The sequence below is a fragment of the Jaculus jaculus genome, chromosome 1 (assembly GCF_020740685.1).
Source record: "Jaculus jaculus isolate mJacJac1 chromosome 1, mJacJac1.mat.Y.cur, whole genome shotgun sequence".
Classification (NCBI taxonomy): Eukaryota; Metazoa; Chordata; class Mammalia; order Rodentia; family Dipodidae; genus Jaculus; species Jaculus jaculus.
In genome coordinates this window covers 244,887,099-244,908,880 of record NC_059102.1, presented here as the reverse complement: position 1 = coordinate 244,908,880, position 21,782 = coordinate 244,887,099, and the positions used below count along the sequence as shown (strand labels likewise).

At 54.3% G+C, this 21,782-nt stretch overlaps 1 protein-coding gene across 2 annotated transcripts in view; it reads right to left on the bottom strand.

Moving 5' to 3' along the window:
• Nucleotides 1-20,205, bottom strand: part of Kif21b (kinesin family member 21B) — a 50,971-nt gene extending 30,766 nt beyond the window's left edge. For both annotated transcript variants that reach the window (XM_004661647.3, XR_006636825.1), the window contains exons 1-8: nucleotides 20,060-20,205; nucleotides 5,933-6,155; nucleotides 5,465-5,644; nucleotides 3,304-3,453; nucleotides 3,054-3,188; nucleotides 2,287-2,457; nucleotides 1,877-1,992; nucleotides 1,193-1,388 (exon numbers count right to left, since the gene is read on the bottom strand). In XM_004661647.3, coding sequence (XP_004661704.2) covers nucleotides 1,193-1,388; nucleotides 1,877-1,992; nucleotides 2,287-2,457; nucleotides 3,054-3,188; nucleotides 3,304-3,453; nucleotides 5,465-5,644; nucleotides 5,933-6,155; nucleotides 20,060-20,100 — 1,212 coding nt within the window. In that variant the 5' untranslated portion in view covers nucleotides 20,101-20,205. The remainder of the gene's footprint in view (nucleotides 1-1,192; nucleotides 1,389-1,876; nucleotides 1,993-2,286; nucleotides 2,458-3,053; nucleotides 3,189-3,303; nucleotides 3,454-5,464; nucleotides 5,645-5,932; nucleotides 6,156-20,059) is intronic.
• Between the last annotated feature and the right edge of the window lie 1,577 nt (nucleotides 20,206-21,782).

Genomic DNA, 21,782 nt, shown 5'->3' with positions numbered 1-21,782 from the left:
ACATAGTGAGACACTCTCTTCAAAAAAAAAAAAAAAAAAAAGACAAAGCCGGGCACCACGCCTTTAGTCCCAGCACTTGGGAGGCAGAGGTAGGAGGATCCCTGTGAGTTTGAGGCCACCCTGAGACTCCATATAAATTCCAGGTCAGCCTGGGCTAGAGGAAGTGAGACCCTCCCCCCAAAAAAGACAAAAACTTTTAAATGCTTATGCTCACAACAAAAAAGTCCAAATTCTTGACTTACCTTTCTATCACCTACTTTCATTCTCCAGAGATGCTAACACAAGTGACAAAACCTTACCTGGGCCAGGCAATTGGCCTCAATGAGTCAGTCAGTCCCAATGGCAGACAGCAGGGCACGGTGAAGACTGGAGCTAACCGAGTCCTAGTCTGTCTAAAAGGGAGGCCTCTCTGCTACTCCCTGCAGGCAACTTCCTGTCAGATGTGGTAGAGCTTCAAACTTTCCCAGAAAATCTGGGTTTCTCTGATTTCAGAAAATTTGACAAATAGTCCTTCCTTCTCTCCTCTTGCTTGCTTTCTTTTCTCCTTCCTCCCTCCCTCCCTCCTTCCCTCTCTTTCTCAGAGTCTCGTGCACTCTAGGCTGGCCTTGAGCTCACTACTGTGCAGCTGAAGATGGCCTTTCTGATTCTCCTGCCTCCACCTCCCAAACGTGCCACCAGCTCGCCTGGTTTATGTGGTGCCGGAGATCAAGTCCGGAGCTTTGTGAATGCTAGGCAAGCACTCTATGAACTGAGGCACACCCCCAGCCCAGACTCCTTTTTTTTTTTTTTTCTTTTAAATACACAAGCCAAACTCAAAGCCATCTATGTACTAGACTCAGAATAAAAGCCATAAGCCTTGGTCATATAGAATTAGAAATGTCACCCAAAACACCCTTTTTTTTTTCTCATTTCTGTTCTACTGTATATGACTTGCTCCCTACCTAAAATGCCTGCCTGTCTCCTTCTGCGGATTCCTCCATTTGTTCTCCAAAATTCACACAAAGAGCCCCTTCCATGAAATCCTCCCAGGCTTCCTGCGGCCCGCTGACTCCTCCTGCATCCCTACTGTCAACAGTTTGACACCACAATGGAGCAATCTCATCTATCCAAATATGCTCACGGCCTTGCATCCATCTACTGAAAGTCGCTCACCCCTCGTGCTCGCATGGGCTCCACAGTTAAATACACTCACTGCCTTATACTCCATCAGCTCCATCTGCAGGCGTGCGATCTCCGCCCGCAGGGCGCTGATCTGCTGGCTGGTCTTGTCCTGGTTCACCACCACCTTGTTCTTGATGTTGCGAGCCCGATTGGCATATTTCAGAGTGTTGAGCGTCTCCATGAAGTCCCGATCCGAGGGGCTCACACAGGCAATCATGATGGTTTGGCTGGGGGTAGAGCCAGGCTACAGTGATGACGAGGGACACAGCCAATCCCCAGTGCACCCGCAGCAGAGGTCGTCCTCCTTCCTCTCTATACCCCTGTCTTAGCACCTGGAGAATGTGTGCATCTAGCAGGGTGGGACTTGGGGTTTGGAGCCGTGACCCACCCAATCAAGAGTCTCCATGGCAACAGAAGGCATCTCTCCAAAGTAGCATGGGAAGGGTGGCGATGCTTAACTGCTTGACGATAAAGGTATACATGTCCCCTCTGTTTTTCCTAACATTTTCCCATCTGTTGCCTCACTGGGCTATATAAATTATCTCTCCCTGCTGAGGAAATAAGGAAACTGAGTCTATTTGGCCAGAAGTTACAGAGACCCTCAGGATGCTTGCAACCTAGAATAGTAAAGGCCCCTCCTCCAAAACTGTCTCAGTTCCACATAGTATTCTCCCCCAAACTTCCCATCCATCCCTGGAAGTAGGTCTCCAGATACCTGTTGCCCCCCAGAGAGTCCTGGAGGAGCCGAGTGAGCTTGGAGTCCCTGTAGGGCACGTGTACCACCTTCTTGCTCTGGTCCCCCAAGGCACTGATCACATTGCCCAAGGACAGCTGCAAGACGCAAATGCCAAACTCAAGAGTCAAGCAGGGAGGGCAGGACAGATAGCCCAAACTGTCTGTAACTGGCCCTCAGGCTTCAGCAGCCCTCAGGCTCCTGGGTGAGTTTACAGGCTGGATGTGATAAACAGGGGGATGGAATGAAGACCCAACCAAAGTGACTTTGTTTCCCCCGGGCAGAAGCTGGTAAGAGGCCTGAGGAAAACTGGGCAGCCATGGATAGCACAGAGCCTGAATTGAGCCACAGCTGTTCCAGCTTCGAAGGCTGGTGTCCTTTCATGTGCCTACCAGACCACAGTTGATTGAGATGCCCTCCTTGGCCCGCTCGCCAGTAGCCCCTGTCCGCTTCAGCCGCTCGGAGCCAGCCAGGTCCACAAAGTGAAACTTAGCAGTGAGTGTCTCATATTCAGTGCTTGTCGGGGCTGCTCCATCTGGAAGCCCTGTCACCGTCTCATTCACCTGAAGCAGAAGGTGGCACCTGACTCACTTAATCGTCATCCACCTCATGTTCCTCTGGCCCAGCCTTCCACCCCACAGCACTGCCGTCCAGGAGAGTCTGTGCAAGATGCACAGCGGCTCCCCTCTGGCATATGTAGAATATGACAGTAAACGCAGCACTTGCATACCACAGTGAGGTGCTGTTGCCTCATTGTACACATGAGGTTGAAGAAGAATAAAGAATAAAGGGGCTGGAGAGATGGCTTAGCAGTTAAACGCTTGCCTGTGAAGTCTAAGGACCCCAGTTCGAGGCTTGATTCCCTGGGACCCACGTAAGCCAGATGCACAAGGGGGTGTATGCATCTGGAGTTCGTTTATAGTGGCTGGAGGCCCTGGTGTGCCCATTCTCTCTCTCTCTCTCTCTCTTTCTCCCTCTCTGCTTCTTTCTCTCTCTGTCTGTTGCTCTCAGTTAAAAAAAAGAAAAAGGAAAACCAGTAAGTGGCATAGGGTAAGCTCCAATCCTAGTATGGCAGTTTAGACCTATGGTTCTTCTCACCCTCCTCCCCGGATATACCTGGAGCATGTAGCTCCTGCCACCCCGACCCAGGGCTCCTTACCAGGTCGGGCTGGGCACACACGCGCATCTGGCACAGGTGAATGGTAAAGATGGCATGGGAGCGGGAACTCTGTACATTCATCTGGGTGCTGGCTGTGGTGCGTGACAGGGCACCCTGCTTCAAGCACTGGATCAGCTGGGGACAAATGCAGAGGAGAGGACTCACAGAGAGGACTTGGAGCCCCTGTGCCACTGGCCTCTGGCCTTTCAAGACGCCCATGCCTACCCTAGACGTCCCAGGATGTGCTCACCTCCTCCTGTGAGCTGATGAGGCGAGAAGTGACACCTGTGGTGTAGATGCCACCATTGGCATCTTCATGAATCTTGATGTTGGACCTGCGGTGGCGGGCATCGGGGTCACGGGTGCTATCAAACAGATCAAGGATCTCCTCATTGTAGAGCTGTGTTGGGAAGGAAACACTAGCTGGGTTCATAGGTCACACAGCACAGGCCCCGAGGGGCTTTCTCCCGATTATAAGCCATCTCAACTCGTAAGAGTGGGAAGTGAGGCTCTGGAAGCTAACTTCCTAAACACTTGCTCCACTTTCCAGGGAACCAGCATTCAGCAGCTCTCATTCTTGGTGAGAAGGCTAAAGACTTCAAGGAGACATCACTGTGAGGTCTGAGATATAGGAGATGGGGAAGCATGAGCAGTTGTTATGATATCAAGCTGGAAGAGGACACAGGGACACGATTCCAGATGATGGAGGGCAGAGGTGGCACTCAGCGGGGAGTAGAAGCCAAGCCCTGAGCTCTGAAACGCTGAGGCCTGCCAGTGGAGGCGATAAGAACTTCGAATGGGGGAGGGTGGCTCTGTGCCTCTCTACGCCTAGGGAAAAAAAAAAAAAGGGAATAAGGAGAAGGGGCACCGTGGGCTCAGCTTCCTAGGGAGACCATTGTAGCAGGTGGCCTGGCCAGGAGAGGCCAGCCCATTTCCGATGACCTCAGCTAAGAGGATTTCTATGACTGGCATTGTGGGGCAGTCCACCTGCTGAAGGGCTGAAATGTTCCATAGGCAGGGAAGTGGGGACCGAAAGTAGGAGAGAGGATGGAGCAGCTGGGGCCACGGCCAAGAGAGTCCGATGGAGCTAGAGATACGAGGGATTGCAGCCCTTCAACGTCCACGGTTCTGATGGCCTTCAAGGAAAAGAAATATCCCACAGGAAGGGCAATAGGAAACAGAAGGATGAGATGGAGTGCCACAGTGTCTGTCTGTGTTATGGCACATGGACACACAGCATCATTTAACCCTTTGTGGTTTACCCTTTCGCCTGTGTGTTCTCTAAGCTAGCCTGCTCTTAATCACCATAGCAACAGGATGGAGAGGCAGAGAAAACTGAGGAAAGTATCTACTGACATACAAGTGGCAGAGCAGGCACACAGGCACACAGAGGCAAGCAGTTTACCAAAAGCAGAAGTCCAGAAAAACAGAAGGATCTAAACTACAGGTCTGCCATGGGGACAGCAGCAACTCATATGCCCAGGAAAGAGTCACTGAGGCAGTGGGCATAGGCTGGAGCATAGGAATCTGTGGTCAGGGTTGAGGTCCCATCCCCTTTTCTCCAAGGGATACCAAGGCCCAGACAAAACAGTGGGGTTTAGGAGGAAGAGACCAGAGTGGCTCCAACAATCACCCTAGCAGGGGCTCTTGGAGTAGGGGAATTATTAGACACTGAGAATCAAGACTGATCAACCATGAGTCTCAGAGAGGAGTCTGGCTAGGGTCCTGTGAGAAATGCCAAGTTGGACCGCCTTACTCAACCCTCCCCCACCAACAGAGGGCCCTTTCCTGGAGGGATCTCCCACTTCCAGAGCTGCTGAGTTGAGGCTCCACATAGCCCAAATGTCAGAGCCCAAGATGCCCTCCTGCACCCCCTTTCCGCCATAGTTACAGATTATCTCCAAGAACCGGGGAGTCAGAGAGAAAGAAGGCCCTGCTGGAGATCTTTCCGCCCAGGCGTCCAAGAAGACTAGGAGGCCAGGAAGCATCTCAGCCCCAAAGGCAGAGCCAGAGGGAAGAGGCAGAGCCAGGGTTCTCAACAAGTGCCAAGCACAATCTTCCATGCCATCCTCACCAAGGAAGTAGACACACTCCCACTCTGTACATGAGGCTGAGGATGACATGACCTGTCCAAGGTCACATGGCTAGGAAGTGACTGAGCCAGAATCAATCAGGCTCTGAGGAGATGGGTGGCGAGTGACTCCAGCCCCATATGAAGCAGGAAACCCTCCAGGACCCACCTAGTGCTTCTCCATCCCCAGCTTGGACACCTCCAGCAGTGGGGAACTTGTCACTATAGAGGTCCAGATGGCACCCGAGGCTCATTCCTCAGCACAGAAGGAGGACTCAGCTTCCACAATCTTGTGTTCTACCACACTTCCTTCCTGCCCACCCTCCAAGGCCCACAGTACCTCAAGGAACTGAGCGCTGACTTTGAACTCAGGCCCAGCCATGCCCTGCTCCTGTGCCCTCCGCTTGCGCTCAGCGATGCCACTGAAGAGGTGCGCAATGGCCCTTGGGATGATGCCCTGTTCTTCCTCCGACGTGGTATCAAAGCCAGTGCCCATAGTGTATGTCTTCCCGGCTCCTGTCTGCATTGGCAAAGGTGGAATGCAGATGTTACCCGGCACCCGCTGGGGGCACCAGCAAACCTTGGGCTTGGGCCAAATCCCCTCATACATTATCGCCTGGTTGCCCTGCTGCTGTTTTAGTTCCAAAGCTTTTATCTCATGGAAGCCTCTGGTAACAGCCCTGCCCTGCTAACCAGCTATGTAGCAGCACCCTCAGACAGCATAGCCTTGAAGGTGGGCCCATCTCCCCCACTAGATGAGGAGCTCCACCAAGGTTGCGTTGCCAATGGCTGGGGTGGGGTGACTCACCTGCCCATAGGCCAATACCGTAGCATTGTAACCCTCGAAGCAGCCCTCAATGAGCTTGCTCACACAGGTGGAATAGATTTGTTCCTGCCATGTGTCCAGGTCAAAGACAAAATCATAGGTGAAGGCCTTGTCCTTCCCCAGCAGGACCTGAGGCTCCCCTGGGGTGACGGAGGTACAGATATGACAGCCCTCAATCTTCTCCTTTGAAAGCTGGGGCCGGATCCTGCCCGGAATAAGAACAGCCCTGGGTAAGGCTCGGCTGGGTGGGGGCTACAGGCCCTTTTCCCACATTTGCACCCATGCCTTCCATTCCCCCACAGGCTGGGAGAGGAAGGAAGGTGGGAACCCCCAGCAAACAGTTTGAATAATACCTAAAAGCAATGTCACCAAGGCCTGCGGTTGCTCACATCCACTGAGAACTCAGGGCACACTGGATGTGTTTGGTGTATTTTTTAAATTATTATTATTTTTTTGCTTTTTTATTAACAACTTCCATGATTGTAAGTAAACAATATCCCATGGTAATGCCCTCCCTCCCCCCTGGTGTATTTTTTAAAAAAAATTTGTTCGTTTTTATTTATTTATTTGAGAGTGACAGACAGAGAGAGAAAGAGGCAGATAGAGAGAGAGAGAGAGAGAGAGAGAAAGAGAGAGAATGGACACACCAGGGCCTCCAGCCACTGCAAATGAACTCCAGACGTGTGCGCCCCCTTGTGCATCTGGCTAACGTGGATCCTGTGGAATCAAGCCTTGAACCTGAGTCCTTAGGTTTCATAGGAAAGCGCTTAACCACTAAGTCATCTCTCCAGCCACCACCACTCCCCTGGTGTATTTTATAGAAACTGACTCATGCATTCTTCATTGTATATCTGTGAAGCACGCGTTTGCTTGATTTTACAGATGAGGAAACTGAGAGTTGAGAATGTTGCAGTAACTCGCCTAAGGTTGTACAAAAGAAAGCAGTGGAGCCAAACTCAGGCCTGTGTGATGGGTAAGCAGACATTCCTGGCTGAGCTGGGAGCCCTGGGGTTCAGCATCTCTCTTAGCAGGGAAGATGACAGTGGCCCTCTCTGAGAAAACAAAGTTCAGGATGTACAGGGAGAGGACAGGTCTTGAAAGTCCCCTCAACTCCAGATCACATCTTTCTGAACTAGAACAGAGGCCTGTGGGGGTGGCAAGGGTCCTCCAGTACAGCGGGCCCCTTCCAGATGCCAGAGCCTGGAGACAGTCGTAGGCATAAGCTCTGGTTCTTTCTAGATGCTGAGAGGCCAGACCAAGCATAGCTGCGCAGGCCAGATCAAGTGAAAAACTAACTGCCCGGGGAACTAGAATAGACACCAGGCCACCACAGGGTGGTTCCCACTGCCCAGCTACTGGCTCAGAGGCGGGAAGGTGGCATCAGTCGTGAGTGGAGAGGCAACCATGGGCAGGACTGTCTCCATCCAGCTACCCCTTCCTCCCATCACTATGATGCAGTCTCCATGGCAACCAGTATGAGTCAGTGAGCATGCGTGTGCAAGGATGGTCAGAAAGTATCTCCTCCAAACTCCCCTAAAGCGAAGTGGGTGGAGCTAGGCCCTACTGCCCATGGGCTCACTCGGGCCAGCTCCGTCGGCCGGGCACTCACAATGAGCTACTTGTCAGGCCCCTCTTCCTAAGCCAACATTTACCAAGAGAAGAAAGAAATGAGAGGGGCCAGGCCAGCACTCACCCAGGGCTCAGAGGCGCCTAGCTGTAGAACCCTAGGGCCTTCGAGTTGCCATTCTGTCCCTGTCCTAGTCTCCAAGCCCGCTCCGAGCCTCAGTGGGCAAGTGACTCAAGAGGCAGGGCACGGGGTGGGGGTCAGCTACTCCCCAGCTCCATTTGTGGGTCTGGCTTTTATTCTCTGAAGTGTGAACAGGTCCCCACAGGAGAACGGCTCTTTCTGGAAAGAAATGGAAGCCCAGGGAAATCCCTTGGGTGTTCAGGGCCATGCTGAACTGTGGACCCAGCTTCGCAGCCTCCAACCCGGATTGGTTTCTGACTGGGAGAGACAAAGCTGATTCTTGATGTCTGTGGAACTGCAGATCAGACACACACCTGGTCAGACCTGAGAGCCGGCAGGCTCCTACCTTGACCTCTAGTCTACCTGTGCCCTAATCACAGCCACTAACGCACACAGGGCCCTCTCCGCATGCCAGGCAGCGTCTGTGCACCGACATGTCTTGAACTCCTGACCTCATGACAACCCAGGAGGTTATGAGTAGAACCCCACTGACAGATGAGGAAACCGGGATGGTGTCATGCAGAGTCCCAGACAGTGAGGAGCCAGTCTCAGTCCAGACAGGCTTCCTGGACTGGCCCTTCTATGGCCCTGCCCTTCACACATCACCTCCAAGGACCAGGACTCTGAGGTCCAAGGGAAACAGACACCCCAAGAGAACCGCAGGTAGTGGAGAACAGCACTACAGAGGGACAGGAATCAGAACTCTGGTCCTCCGACCTCTGCTTGTGTTCCCTAACACTGGATGCTTCCTACTAAAGCATGTGGGCTCTTCCTCGTGGACCAAGGGTCAGTCCCAGGCAGCCTCTGAGGACTTTCCAGCTGTGCAAGCCAGCATGAGCTCCCGAGGACACCCTCCCTACAACAGGGCTGCCTGCGACGAGATTTCTGGATCCAGTTCAAGGACCATTTAATTACTGCAGGCAGATGGCAATGCTGGTGATTGGAGGAAATCGAATCAGCTTCCCTGGAGACAGTGATGGTGGTAAAGGCGGGTGGGGGTCAGCAGGCTGCTGCTAGAGCCATCTCATGCAAGGGGCGATGGGGTTCTCAGCAAAAGGCCCCGGGAGCACCTGGGGAGGCAGTGAGGGAGAGTGTGGGCAGAAGAGGAGTCTGGGAGGGAGGATGTACAAAAAGGTACTCCCCAGGGAGATTCAGGGCCCAAGAGTTGTGGGGTCAGCGGGGCGTTTGGCCTAGGATTCTTAGTTGGCCTCGTGTAACCTGACACGACGTGTCCTCCGTGGTCAGAGCCATCTATCCCTATGCCGTCCTGCGCAGGGTACAACGCAGGGGGAAGGTGAGCAGGGTCACCCAGAAAGACAGGTACCAGCTGGGAGACAGACAGGGGCTTTGCATGAGTCACTAATTCCCAAAGCCACTGACCTGGAAGAGGGAGAGAGGACCAGTTCCTGGGCTGGGACCGAATGAGCGCTGTGGGCACAAGCAGAGAAGGAGGAGGAGGAGGAGGAGGAGGATGATGACAAAGACGACGACTTCATGAATGCCTGTGTGCCTCACCTTACTTTCACAATGCTATGAGCTAGGAATTTTCAACTTCCATGACTAAGTCAGTCACACAGTGTCCAGTGAAACAGGCCAGCAGTCTGCACACTGGCTAACCCTACAGTACTCTTCTACTTTTCTCACTGCTTCCTCTCTAGAAAACTCTTTTTTAAAAAATAATATTTTATTTTTATTTATTTGACAGAGAAAGAAGGAGGGAGGGAGGGGGAGAGAGAGAGAATGGCCTTGCCAGGGCTTCCAGCCTCTGCAAACAAACTCCAGATGCATGCACCCCCTTTTGCATCTGGATAACGTGGGTCTTGGGGAGTAGAACCTGGGTCCTTTGGCTTTGCAGACAAACACCTTAACCACTAAGTCATCCCTCCAGCCCCAGAAAACCTTTTTTAAAAAATTATTTAAAAATATTTATTTGAGAGAGGCACACAGAGCTAGAGAATGGGCACACCAGCGTCTCCAGCCACTGCAACTAAACTCCAAACACATGCACCACCTTGTACATCTGACTTATGTGGCTCCTGGGCAGTCAAACCTGGGTCCTTTGGTTTTGCAGGCAAACACCTTAACCACTAAGCCACTCTCCAGCCCCAGAAATCTCCCCATCCTCAAGTTGCTAAAGAGACTTCCTCCCCAGCACCCATGTTAGAGCTGGAAGGAGCACCACATGTCCATCCCAGTCTGGGCACCGGGCTGCCTTGCCTTCAAGGGCATGTTGTCCAGCGGCAGCAGCGCTGTGTCCATCCTCATGAGCTTTCTCCTCACCATAGTGCCCGCTGGGGATTTGAACCCTAGGGCCCACAGGTCGGAAGGAGTCAAGAGACAAGGGTGCTTGTCCTGCTTCTGTCCTCTGTCTCAGCCTGCCCCTGGGTTATCCCAGTTTGCACGTTGTAAGAGCTGTGTCACCCCCCTCCAGCAGCTTCCCCCACTTTGGGCGAGGCCACGGGGGACTGTCCTCACAGTGGCAGTGGATTCTCTTTACACTAGAGCAGCGAGGATGTGGCTTTGGAAGAAGGGTCAGGGGTCAGTTGTTAGGTCCTTCCAACTACATCATGGGTCCTAGGAGCTCTAGACCAAGCCAGGACTAGGGTCAGGCAAGTAAGACACTCTCTTTAAACACAGAATGTAAGGAAGCAAAAAAAAAAAAAAAAAAAAAAAGACTCCATATGCAATAGAATATTATGTAGCCACCAAGAACAAAAAGTGATGCTATCTGCAGGAAATGAATGGGACTGGAAATAGTCATGGTAAGCCAGGCCAACGAAACTAAGCTACCACAATTTCTCTCTGTGTGGAATTCAGACTTAGGACTTCAGAATCCGAAATGAAAGCAGAGGAGGGACTGGAAAGAGTGAGGCAACCAGCAGGAGGAAGGGAGAAGGTATAGGAAGTACAAGGTCCAAAGCATATGATATACATGCATGAGAATGTCATTTTGTACAATGAATATATATCCCCCAAAATACACATCGCTAAGGAAAAGGGGGGGGGATGTAGTATTTAGAACAACCAAATTGGCAAACAATGGTCTGCAATGCCAGCTTCCTAGTTTTATCAATAAAGGTTTGAGGTTTAAAGATCCTGCGACATTTCTTCCCCGGGCACAGAGTGAATGTCACTCCAGACCGTTTTCATCCTCAAGCCTCCTGGGCTCTATCATGCAGCAGCAAGGACCGTGGGCTGGACAGCCCCGCTTTAGAAAGCAGCACCCCGCCCCACCCCCCAATCTCCTAGAACAGAGCCGGCCTATTTGCCACTTGGCAAATGGCAGGCTGGGTGGGGGGTGAGAGCTGGGAGAAAGGGGCCCGGGCTTTTCAGAGGCAGGATCTGGCCCGGTGGCAAGGTTGATGAGCTTCCTCCGCTCACAATTGAGCAGGGACTGGGGTGATGTGGGCAGCTGTCTCCACCCCCGGAGAACCCAGCGTTCCGCCAAGGGACCGCAGCCGAGCGTCCGGGAGCTTCCTCCCCGGGCTGCCCCCACCGGTGGCGGGGGACAAAAGCGACAGCCAGCCGAGCCGAGCCGGAGCCCAGGGCCAGAGCCGCGGGAAGAGCTGAGCTCAGCGGTTCCTGGGTTCTTGGGGGAGCCTGAGGACAGGGCGGAAGGGAAGAGTAAGAGGAATCAGGGAGGCAGGCTGGCGGGGATGCCGAGAGAGACTGCTATGCATGGAACAACTTTCTCTGTAAAGCCCACATCCGGGCACGTGCCTGGAGCCCCACACCCCAACTCCACGCTTTGGAGGCGGGAGGGTGTTTCCTTCCAACGCACCTCCAACCCTGAGTGACATCATACTGCCCGCCAATCACCCTCCCAAGGATCTCGGGCCAGTGACCTTGGGCTCCTAGGGGTTGGCTCTTCGTGGAATGAGTCCCACCCAATCAGCTGGCCTGGGCACCTCCCAAAGTTCCGAACTGACCCGAGGCCTCTAAAGATACAGCCCCAGGCTCCTTGCACTTAAAGGATCTTATTTCTCACTGATGAGACGATAAGAGGCTGTGGTATTCAAATAGCCAAGAGCTGTTCTCAAATCAAAGTACTTAAAGATGGTGCAGGGGTCTAATTCCGAACACCTTTTCTTTGCTGGGACTTCACCCTGGGGTACTAAACTTGCTCAGTTAATAACCACTACCCCACCTAAGAAGCAAGACTGCTTCTTGTTACATGCTTGTCTGGCCCTTTGCACAAGGTAAGTCATACCTTATATCATTTAGTTTAAGGTGGGTACTGTGTGTGTGTGTGTGTGTGTGTGTGTGTGTGTGTGTGTATGCCTCAAACCTACACAGGAGTGTTGAAATAGGAATGAAATAACTTGGCTGAAGGTTATGTAACTAATAAAAAAAATGCAGTACTCCCTGAAGATCACCTCCATGGGCCATCAGCCCTGAAGAGCTTATCCAGAGAGCCTTGGCCAACAAGCATGAAACTGCTCACTTGGGTGTGATTTGCACTTGGGGGACCTTCCTGAACACCCTCTCCCCAGACTCACCTCTGTGGCTTCCAGAACCAGAGACCTGCAGTGGAACTACCTGTCAGAGAGTCAAACAACCAGGGCCACTGGATCCTTTGGGAAAAGTACATCGCTTTTTTTTTTTTTTTTTTTGCTCCAACAAGACCCTTCTGGAGTCTTGAAAAGGAGCCCCCAGAAGCTGCTGGGATAGCCAGCAGGGGACTGCAGGGTCAGGAAGTCTATTACCCAAAGAGCCTATGGGGAAAGCCCAAGCCAGCCTAAAAGCCACCCAAGATCCACATGCCTAGCCCCAGCCATGGCAGGACAGAATGAGATTCCCAGGCTGCGGCATGCATCCTCCGTGGAGAGTGTGTTCATCTCGGTGTAGGCAGAGGACAGGGGACGGGACACAGGAGCCTCTTGATCTCTAGTCTGCCCTCCACATAGGGTCACTCTGCAGTACCGTGACCCGCCAAGGACCAGCTCTTCCTCACTGACGACTGTGCAAGATCAAAGGGGAACTTAGCTACAGAAGGGGGAAATTTAGATAAACTAGCAAAAGGGACTTCCTGCCTGCAAAGACTGTTAAATCCTGGAAAGAGGAGGCTGCGGGAAGTCGGCAGTCATCCCTTGCCATCCTTCCCTGCCTTCTCCCACTCCCTGGCCTTGTCTGAGGACACTGCTGCGTATGTGTTAAGAACCTGGGCGCCGAGTACACTAACACACAAATGCAGGTAACGTGTTGTGACAACCCTGTGAAGCAGGAGGCATGTGCTCCAACTTACTGAGGCTTAGAATGTGACATTTAACGAGCCCAGAGTCACACATCGTAATGGTGCCGAGAAAATTCAAAGCAGCTCTGCCTATGCACAGCCCTGCTGCACCCAGCAGGCAAACCCACACCAGGGTGGGAGAGAAGTCAAATTGGGGAAAATGATCCCCCCAGAACCTGCCTGCTGATCCCACCAGCAGCTGCCAGCAGTGCAACCAGAAAAGCATTCCCCCCCCCCCGCTCCCCCCCCCCTTTGTAGCCGAAGAGGCTGAGGCTAGAGATTGCTTCCCTCCAGAGGAAGGCAGGGCTCCTCTCTGGACCTCCCTAATCCTCTTCCTCCTCCTCTTCCTCCTTCTCCATGGCAGCCTGCCAGCTCTGGAGAAGGCGACTGGAAGCAAAAACCCCTGCTCTCTCAGGGGAGTCTGGCTCTCAGACACCCTGGGGCTTTTAGCTTTTAGTCCAGACAAGGCATCTTCCCACAGAGGCTGGTCTTCTCTCCATCAGGGTGGAAAGATCCAATTTGGGGTGCTGACACAGCTGCAGTGGTAAAGGTGGGAGAGACCCAGCACTACTGGGGGCAAAGCCACCAGCTTCTAGTGACAGCTAGTACGTCTCATTGCCCAACCACTGGACCCCTTCACTGACCTCTTGCACTTGCCCTGAGCCTAGCCCTCCAGCAGATGCCTTAAGGGAAAAGACTGGGCTGGCTCTGCACCCCCAAACAAGAAGGCTTTGTATTATGGGGGCAAAGGGCATGGGTTTATTGGACCCTGACAGGCTGGTAAAAAGGGGTCTATCAACTCTCTCTGCCTAACTTTTTTTGTCCCTTTACAGGTTCTGAGATTATGGGGAGGAGGCATGACATTCCACAAAAAACCTACGGGGGAGCTTGGGTGCTGGCCCTACCTCCTGTGGTGGTTTGATTCAGGTGACCCCCAGAAACTTAAGTATTCTGAATGCTAGTCTCCCCAGCTGATGGCAATTGGAAATCAAAGCCTCCTGGAGGCCGTGTATTGTTGGGGGCGGACTTATGGGTGTTATAGCCAGGGTCCCTGTGCCAGTGTTTGGCACACTCTCCTGTTGCTATTGTCTACCTTATGTTGGCCAGGGGGTAATGTCCATCCTCTGCTCATGCCATTGTTTGACCTGCCATCATGGAGCTTCCCCTCCAGTCTGTAAACCAAGATAAACCATCCCCTCCCCCAATGCTGCTCTTGGTCGGGTGATTTCTGCCAGCAACACCCTCCTAAGGGGATGTCCTCAGCCTTACTCTTTAGTTCATCCTGACCACTATCTTCTGAGTCATGCCTAGGACCAGGAGAGTCTGAAACACCTGGGGACAGCCTTGTGGTTTGTGGCCTCCAGAGCAGCAAAGGGCACTCTCCAGAACTGGAAGCAGGTAGGGGGAGGAAGCAGCAGACAGACCAAGATGTCAGAAGCCTAGGCGCGCAGGAGACTGGGAGGAGGCTAGGCCCTGTCACCCTACTGCCCCGTCTGCCAGGGGCAGTGGCTAGGCTGGGAACAGCGGGAGGAGCTTCCTGAGCCTGACTCCGCCCACCTCCAGAGCCTGGGAAGAAGGGCAAGCCCAGCTCAGGGAAGTGGCACTCAGCTGTGCTCATGCTGTCCACCCCCATCTTGGGGCATCTGGCAGGGGTTTCCCATGACCTCCCAAGAGACAGGAGACACTGTAGAATCAGCCTTTGCCCAGAGCCCACGGCACAGAGCTGTGCCGGCATCTGTGTCTGGTGGGGGACAGCTCAGTGGGGACTGGGCTCAGGGGACACTCCCCAGCTGAGGAATGCAGAGCAACAGGCAGCTGGCCAGAGAGGAGGTTGGTTTGAGCTTCTCACACCACACTGGCCCTGGCTTCAACCTCCACTGCAGGCAGCTGGCTCTCCGATGGTGTGCACCTCACTGAAGTAGGACCAGGCCAGTCTAGAGAAAGGACAGGCAGTTTGTACCGCTGCCTCCTCCCTGTGAAAGGCAGAACTTAGGGATTCAGGCATTTGGAGACAGGGACCAGAGCATGCCCACTTTCCACACCCCAAAGAAGCCAGAAGTCAAAGAGGGAGTCCACTAGAGCCCAGGGCAATGCAGACAAAAGGATGGAGGGAAGCAGCTGGGGGTGGGGGTCCCAGCTGTGCCAAGGAGGCGGCCAGTACTTTCCTCCATTGTCGGAAAGTACTGCAGTCCAGAGGCCCAGGGCACCTGGGCTCTGTCTTTAACTGGGGACAGGAGCGGTAGGAGGAGACTCGGCTACCCTAGAACATCCTTCTCTGGGGAGCGGCAAGGTGGAGCTCTAGCAAGGGACTGCTTCAGGGAAATTACGAATGCCAGGATGCTGGGGAGATAGCAGCTCCCAAACACAAAAAACAGCAGGGATTCAGGAGCTAGGGCCTCGGTGGTGAGTTCCACCAAGCAGGCAGATAAAGCACATTTGCAGAGTTTTACCTCTGCAGCTGCATAGCGGAAGGGCGTATTAACCGCATTCCCTCAAACAACAGTGTGTGGCAATAAAGCGTTCAAAAAGAGGGAGCGCACAGAGCCCTCAGCCAACCGGCAGCTGGAGTGAGACCTAGAGCCCCTCTCAGCCAATCGGTAGCTGAAGTGAGACCCAGACCCCTCTCAGCCAATCTGCAGCTGGAGTGAGACCCAGAACCTTCAGCCAATCAATCTGCAGCTGGAGTGAGACCCAGAACCTTCAGCCAATCAATCTGCAGCTGGAGTGAGACCCAGAACCTTCAGCCAATCAATCTGCAGCTGGAGTGAGACCCAGAGCCCTCAGCCAATCGGCAGCTGCAGTGAGACCCAGAGCCCTCAGCCAATCGGCAGCTGGGTTGAAAGGCAGATTAGGGCTGTCAACAGTGCTTGTGTTAGCAACCGACATTGCCCTGAGTTCAGATCCAGCCTCCTCCATCTGCCAGCCAGTTTTGCTCACGAGAGGAACATGAGTTGTTTGGTGGGTTTAGCAGGGTAACCCAGGCACCATACCTACTGCAGGGCAAATGCTCAGTAAACTGTGGTGCTTTAGCCGTGGCCTTGGGGGTGTCTCCTTTCCAGCAGTGTGCCTCTGCTTGAAATAAGTAGATGGGCTTCAGATAAACTTATTTTACTCCTCATTTCTTAAACTAGACAGACATCTCTTGGGTGCACTTAGTTTAGGGATTATTGTTTAAACATTTTATTCGTCCTCCACACCTCATTGTGTCTCCAGCAAGGGTAATACACCCCTCACTTCATCCAAACCACTGCGCTGCACAAAGAAGCCAGTCAGAACTACCCAGGTGTTTCCATTCTCCAATGGGTAAAACTGAGGTCCAGAGGACCAACAGGAAAGTGGCCCTCTGACCCCTCAGCAGATGAATTACATCGACTTCAGCCTTGCCCTTTGCTCCCAGAGCTGTCAGAGTTTAGGGTGTCACCTCTGTCAGCTCCCTGGCCCCAGCCCCACCCAGCCTCCACTCAAGAGGTTTTCAAAAGCTAAGATCCAATCAAATAGGCTGGCTGGGTAGTAAAGGGGGGGGGCAGTTTCCGGGGCCTGTGGTTACTACACTTCACTTCCTTGTGATGACATAAGCCCTATTTCTACAGCGGGAGGCCACCGCCACTAATTCTCACATCTCCACAGAGCCCATAGGAGGCCTGTCAGGGCCTCAGTTTCCTAGATCTATAAACAGCACAGCAGGAGACACAGCTGGTTTTGAATGGCACTGGCTTGCTTTGGGATCCTGAAGGCACTCCGCACAGCCACCCCACGCACTTTCTTTTCTCCTCTTCTTTACTTCTTCACTCTCCCTCCCCTCGCCCCACAAAGCTCTTGGTACACACTTTGGATAGTCATTGCAAGATTTCCAAAAGAGCCTAGAAATAGAGAAAGAGCTAGAGCAAGATATCCTAAATGGAAGAGAGCAGGAGTGTAGTGTAGCTCTGTCCCTCGGCCCCTGGCTGGTGCTTCCCCAGTGCCCACATGACCCTGATTAACACGGTAGTCTCCATCCTGGAGATGCCACCTCCCCAGCAGATTAAAGGAAGGAAGCGGAGAGAAACCAGGCAGAGGGAGATAAGGAGGAAGGGGTTAGGCAACACTAGGGGCTCCTCGCGGTGGGGCTCAGAGCTGGGGGCTTAAAAGGGTCTTAAATAAACTCACCATGTGGCTTGGCTTCCTTCCCCAATTTCAATTTTGCCAACTTGCACTTCTTAACAGTTGCCCCCCTTCTGCCCCTTTCTGCCAGGGCCATTTTCTACAGCAGAGCTCCCAGTTCAGCCTGGCTTCTCTGGCTGCTCACCCTCTTCCTCTAAATTCCAGGTAAAGGCCAGCTGCAGTTCAGCCCTTAGAGTACTGGGGATTAATGGATGAAAGGAGACAGACAGAAGGAGGGGCTAGCTGGGACTCAGACTGGCCCGAGTGCGGGAGCAAGCAGATGGGGACAGATTCCATCCAGCAGAGCACACCACAGGGCGAAGCTCTGGAGGCCTGCTCACACCTGGCCCTTCCTCCTGGGTCCTAAAAGTTTCCTCCTACTGGACTCCAGGAGTCCAGGTTTCCAAGCAGCACTTCACAGATAGCCAGCTTGATCTCGCTCCCAGATTAGAAGCTGGTAATATAGCAAGCCTAGGGCCCCTATCTCTACAGACCAATTCTGTCTTACTCCTGGCCTCCCTCTCCAAAGAGCCAGACCCCAGGGCTATCACAAGGCATTCTCATGTGAACTCAGAAAATGCTTCAGTTAGACAAGAAAGGACTTCCAGGAAGTCAGAATGATGGGCTGGGTCTAGCAGGAGCAAGGGAGCCTGGAGCTGGGCTAGGTCTAAGCAATCCAAAGTCCTTGGTCCTTCTCATAATGTGCCATTCAACTGCAGCTCCAAATGCAGTCCTTTAGGTGACACAAGTGATTTTGAGGGGTGGGAGGCAGAAGGAGATCCTGAAGCAAGGACTCCCCCTGAAGCACATCATTGGCACCATCTGCTCCCCCTCCCAACTCCATCCGTCCCAGTCCCACCCCCAGCACTGTGACTGGAACCTGGGTTCTGTCCAGGCATTGTCTGCCTTCCACGGCTGGCTGCCCATTGAGGTCTGGCGTGTGCCCGGCAGGATGGTCGTGTCCAAATGTGCCAGTAAGCCAGAGGGGAGAAGTGGGTGGAGCCCTCACCTTTCCAGAGCCTCTGGGTAGGGTGGCTCTTCAGATGTTCAACCCTTCCCCACGACACCTCCATGTATACCCCCTGAGTCTTGAGAAGAGGGTGCAGGGGCAGGCCCTATTCCTTCTCTAGGGAAAGAGTCCCAGGAACCTCCTGGTGGTGGTGGTAGGAAGGGAACACCAGCTTTCCCTTCATCTCTATCCAAGGTGTCCATGCCCCAGGCTCCCTAAGTAGGAACCCCCCCCCCCCACACACACACATCTTACCAAGCCTAGCCCAGTCTTGGGAGCCTGAACAGAGGAGGACAGCCTTTGTTTGGCTTTCTCCTGCTGCAAGATGGAGAGTCTGAAGGAAAGCCCCCCCCCCCCATGGACTCAGCACCCCATTCCCTGCCTTCCCAGCCCTGGTTCACACTGGGTGGGGGATAGAGCTTCATTTCCCTTTTATGGTTGTTCAGCCTCTCCCCATCTGCTGTGGATGCTGTATTTACATTTCTCACTCCTGCCCCCAACCATGCGCTTCCCTCCCTCCCCTCGACCTCCAAGGGCTCCTGCTGCAATGTCAGCCCTAGTGGAAGCCTGGCCCCGCCCCACCAGCCCACCAGGCACCTGCGGGGGCTCCTCTTTGTCTCGGGCTGTTCAGTGCCAGGAAGACTGCGCTCAAGTGATGCTCTGATGGCTTGTCTGTATGGCGCAGGTTGGGGTGGGGGTGGGTGGGTCTCAAGCTCCTTCCCTCAATCCGGGAGCTCTGATAAGACCCAGTGCCTCCACTACAAGATGCACGGGGCTGGCCAGGTGGCTGGAAGCATCTGTCCTGGAGCAGGAAGGGGAAAGCCACACATTGCTATCTCCTGACCCTGTCTAGAAGCAACTATCCCAGCCCCTGGAATCTGGGTCATCTGTGACCCAGGGCTCTGGGAATTTTGGCCTTAGAGATGCACCTACCCATTCAGAGACCCACCCACCTTAGACTTAGGCCAGTCCCCTCCCCCATCCTGCAAGATGAGCAAAGATGGATGTTCCACTCCACATCCCTGCCTGGGTGACCAAGCCTTACACTGGCAGTCTCTCAGCATGTCCTTCTCAAACAGAAAAACCACCAAGCCAAAACAGGAGAGATGGCGTGTATCGCTCTCCACCCAGCACAAAGAACACAGATGGTTCAACTTTGCAGTATTTCCTGTCCCTGCACCTCTGCGTGCCCCTCCCCAAAGAACTCAACCGAGTCCCCTCCCCTCTTGATGTATGTCAGATCACTTCCAGTCCCAGAACTGTTGGGAATGGAACCTCAGATAAATCCATGGGAGCCTCCCCCGTGTTTCATCTGAGTGTCTGTGGATGGGGCATCGGCGTCACACTTTCCCAGCTACTCAAGGTTAGCCCTTCAGATATGCTCTTCCTCCCTCCCCTAAGTCTCTTCTCCTCTTGGGACTGGACCAGCAGGGTTCTCTCCAAGAGCCACTGGCACCCCATGGAAGGCACCATTCCAGCCCTTTCATGGGTCCCACGACCGATCTTTGTCTGGAGAACCGGCTCCCAGGATAGCGAGCTGAATCAAGAGCCCAGAACTAGCCGACTAGGGTCGACGAAGGGGGGAAAAAAAATTTTCCCCTCCAAAACCCCAGTATGAGACAGCAGCTTCGTGGGGAGGTGAAGAGGAAACACAGACGCTTCAGCCTGGGCCAGGGCTGGGTGTGAAATACCGGATTTCCTTGTTTATTCGATTTTCTGATCATTAAGTGCTCCCAAGAGGGGCCCCGAAATTGCCACCCCAAACAAAGCCATCCTTTCTAAGCCGTCCGCGGGGACGCCGCCGTTCCCCTGCGGGCAGGCAGAGGGACCAGCGCCGGGCGCCCTGCAGCCCGGCCCGCCGCGGCCCCTCCTCCGGGACTGCGGGCTTCAGCTCCGGCATTGCCCGCGCCCCCCGCCCCGAGCCCACGCGAGACAAAGCCCGAGCCTTGTCGCAGCCCCTTCGCCACCCTCGCTCCATACCTGACGGCCACCTTGACGCAGCAGTCCCCTTGGCCAGCCATGGTCCCCGGGCGCTAGCGTGTGGGCGCGGATCAGGGGCGGGGGTCTGGGGGCCAATGCCCCGGGCAGCGGCTGCGGGAGGGCGGGGGCGCGGACACTGCAAGCGAGGGCGTCCGCGCCGGCTGGAGGTGACATGCTCGCGGGCCGCGGGCAGAGGGGCTCACCGGCGGGCAGCACCGAGGGGCCGGACCCGCGCGTCTCCAGGAGCCATCAGACGGCGGCGCGGAGCTAAGCTGACAGCCGGCGACCCGACCGGCCGCTCCCCAACCGCGCGGCACACGCGCGCACACACCTCCCACCCGGGGCCGCCGCCTCCCGCCGCAGCGCGAACAAAGGGGGCGGGGGCCGAGCCGAGGCGGGATCCGCCCCCAGCCCCGCCGAGCCCGCGCCAGGTCCCGCCCCCCCCCAGGGAGCCACCAATCGGAGACCCGAACCAGCATCAGGGGGCGGGACTTGTGCCTTTTAAAGGGACCTCTTGGCTGGCGTCCACCCGGTAGCTGGGGGCGGGGGGTGGGGGCGGAGAAGGGAGGGTGGCGGGCGGGATTGGGAAGAGGGGGAGGGAGGGTGGGGGGTAGGAGTGGCAATGCGGGACTTGCGGAGAAGTTGGCCAGGCTGGAACCTTGGCTTCAGGGGGAACCTTGCTTTCCTCGAAGAGGAAACGGGCTCAAAGAGAGAATAGGCCAAGGTCACCCAGAGAGTGAGTGGGTAAACACGAGGAGGCCTCTGGGCACTCTGCTACACCTCTAAGCATCCCTCCGCGATTAGCGGTTTACGGTTTGCAAAAAAAAAAAAAAAAAAAAAAAAAAAAAAAAAAAAATCCGGTAAAGCTTCCCTTCTGCATTTATTCTGGTAAATTCGCCAAGCTTTATTGAAGGGGATTCTTGCTGATGTCTGAGTAAATTCCCTCCACCTTGGGCTATTTTAAAGCGTATCTTTTGCTTCCTTGCTGGCCAGAGCGACCCCTCCTTACTAGCTAGACCACAGTCCTATTGACCTTTATGACCCATAGAGGCCCCACTGAGCCTAGCTCATACCCTGCTTCAGAGGGTCAGTGTGGGGGGCCAGAGCTGCCTGGGAAGAGGAGAGAACAAAGGAGCACTCAGCTCTGGGCACCTGGGAGAGGCCGGGGCACGCAGTGGGTAGAAAGGGAAGGAGAAGGCCAAGCAGCTGACAGTTGGGGACGGGTATAAAGGACAAGGAGAAGCCCTGGAGACTTCACCACAGGGCCAGCTTGGGAGGAGGACACCAGGGTTGTGAAGTCACAATCCCCTTTCCAGTCCGCCTCCCCTCCCTGTCCCTAGCCCTCCTCCCTACCCCAACTCCCAACATTGGGGCCATTCACAGGGCTCCTCACCAGCTGCCCTCTCTTCACCGGCCTCAACCAGCTCCCTCCCTTGGAAAGGACACAAGAGGATGACCCAGCTGCAGCTCCAGATGTGGATGGAGCTGCGGGGGGGGGTGGGGGGTGTAGGAGAGCAACAGGAGTCTGACTCCAAGCCTCTTGCATCACCCTCAGATGATGAAACCATGGGAGAGATTTGGGCAAAGGTGTGGGTTAGGGTCTTGGGAACACAGCTCTTGGTGTCCCTTCTCTCCCCGCCATCCCGTGACTGCTCCATCGGGGTGCCTGGTTAGGAGGGCACAGTAATGATGTATTCTGCACCTTTTGTTAGCATCTGAAGCC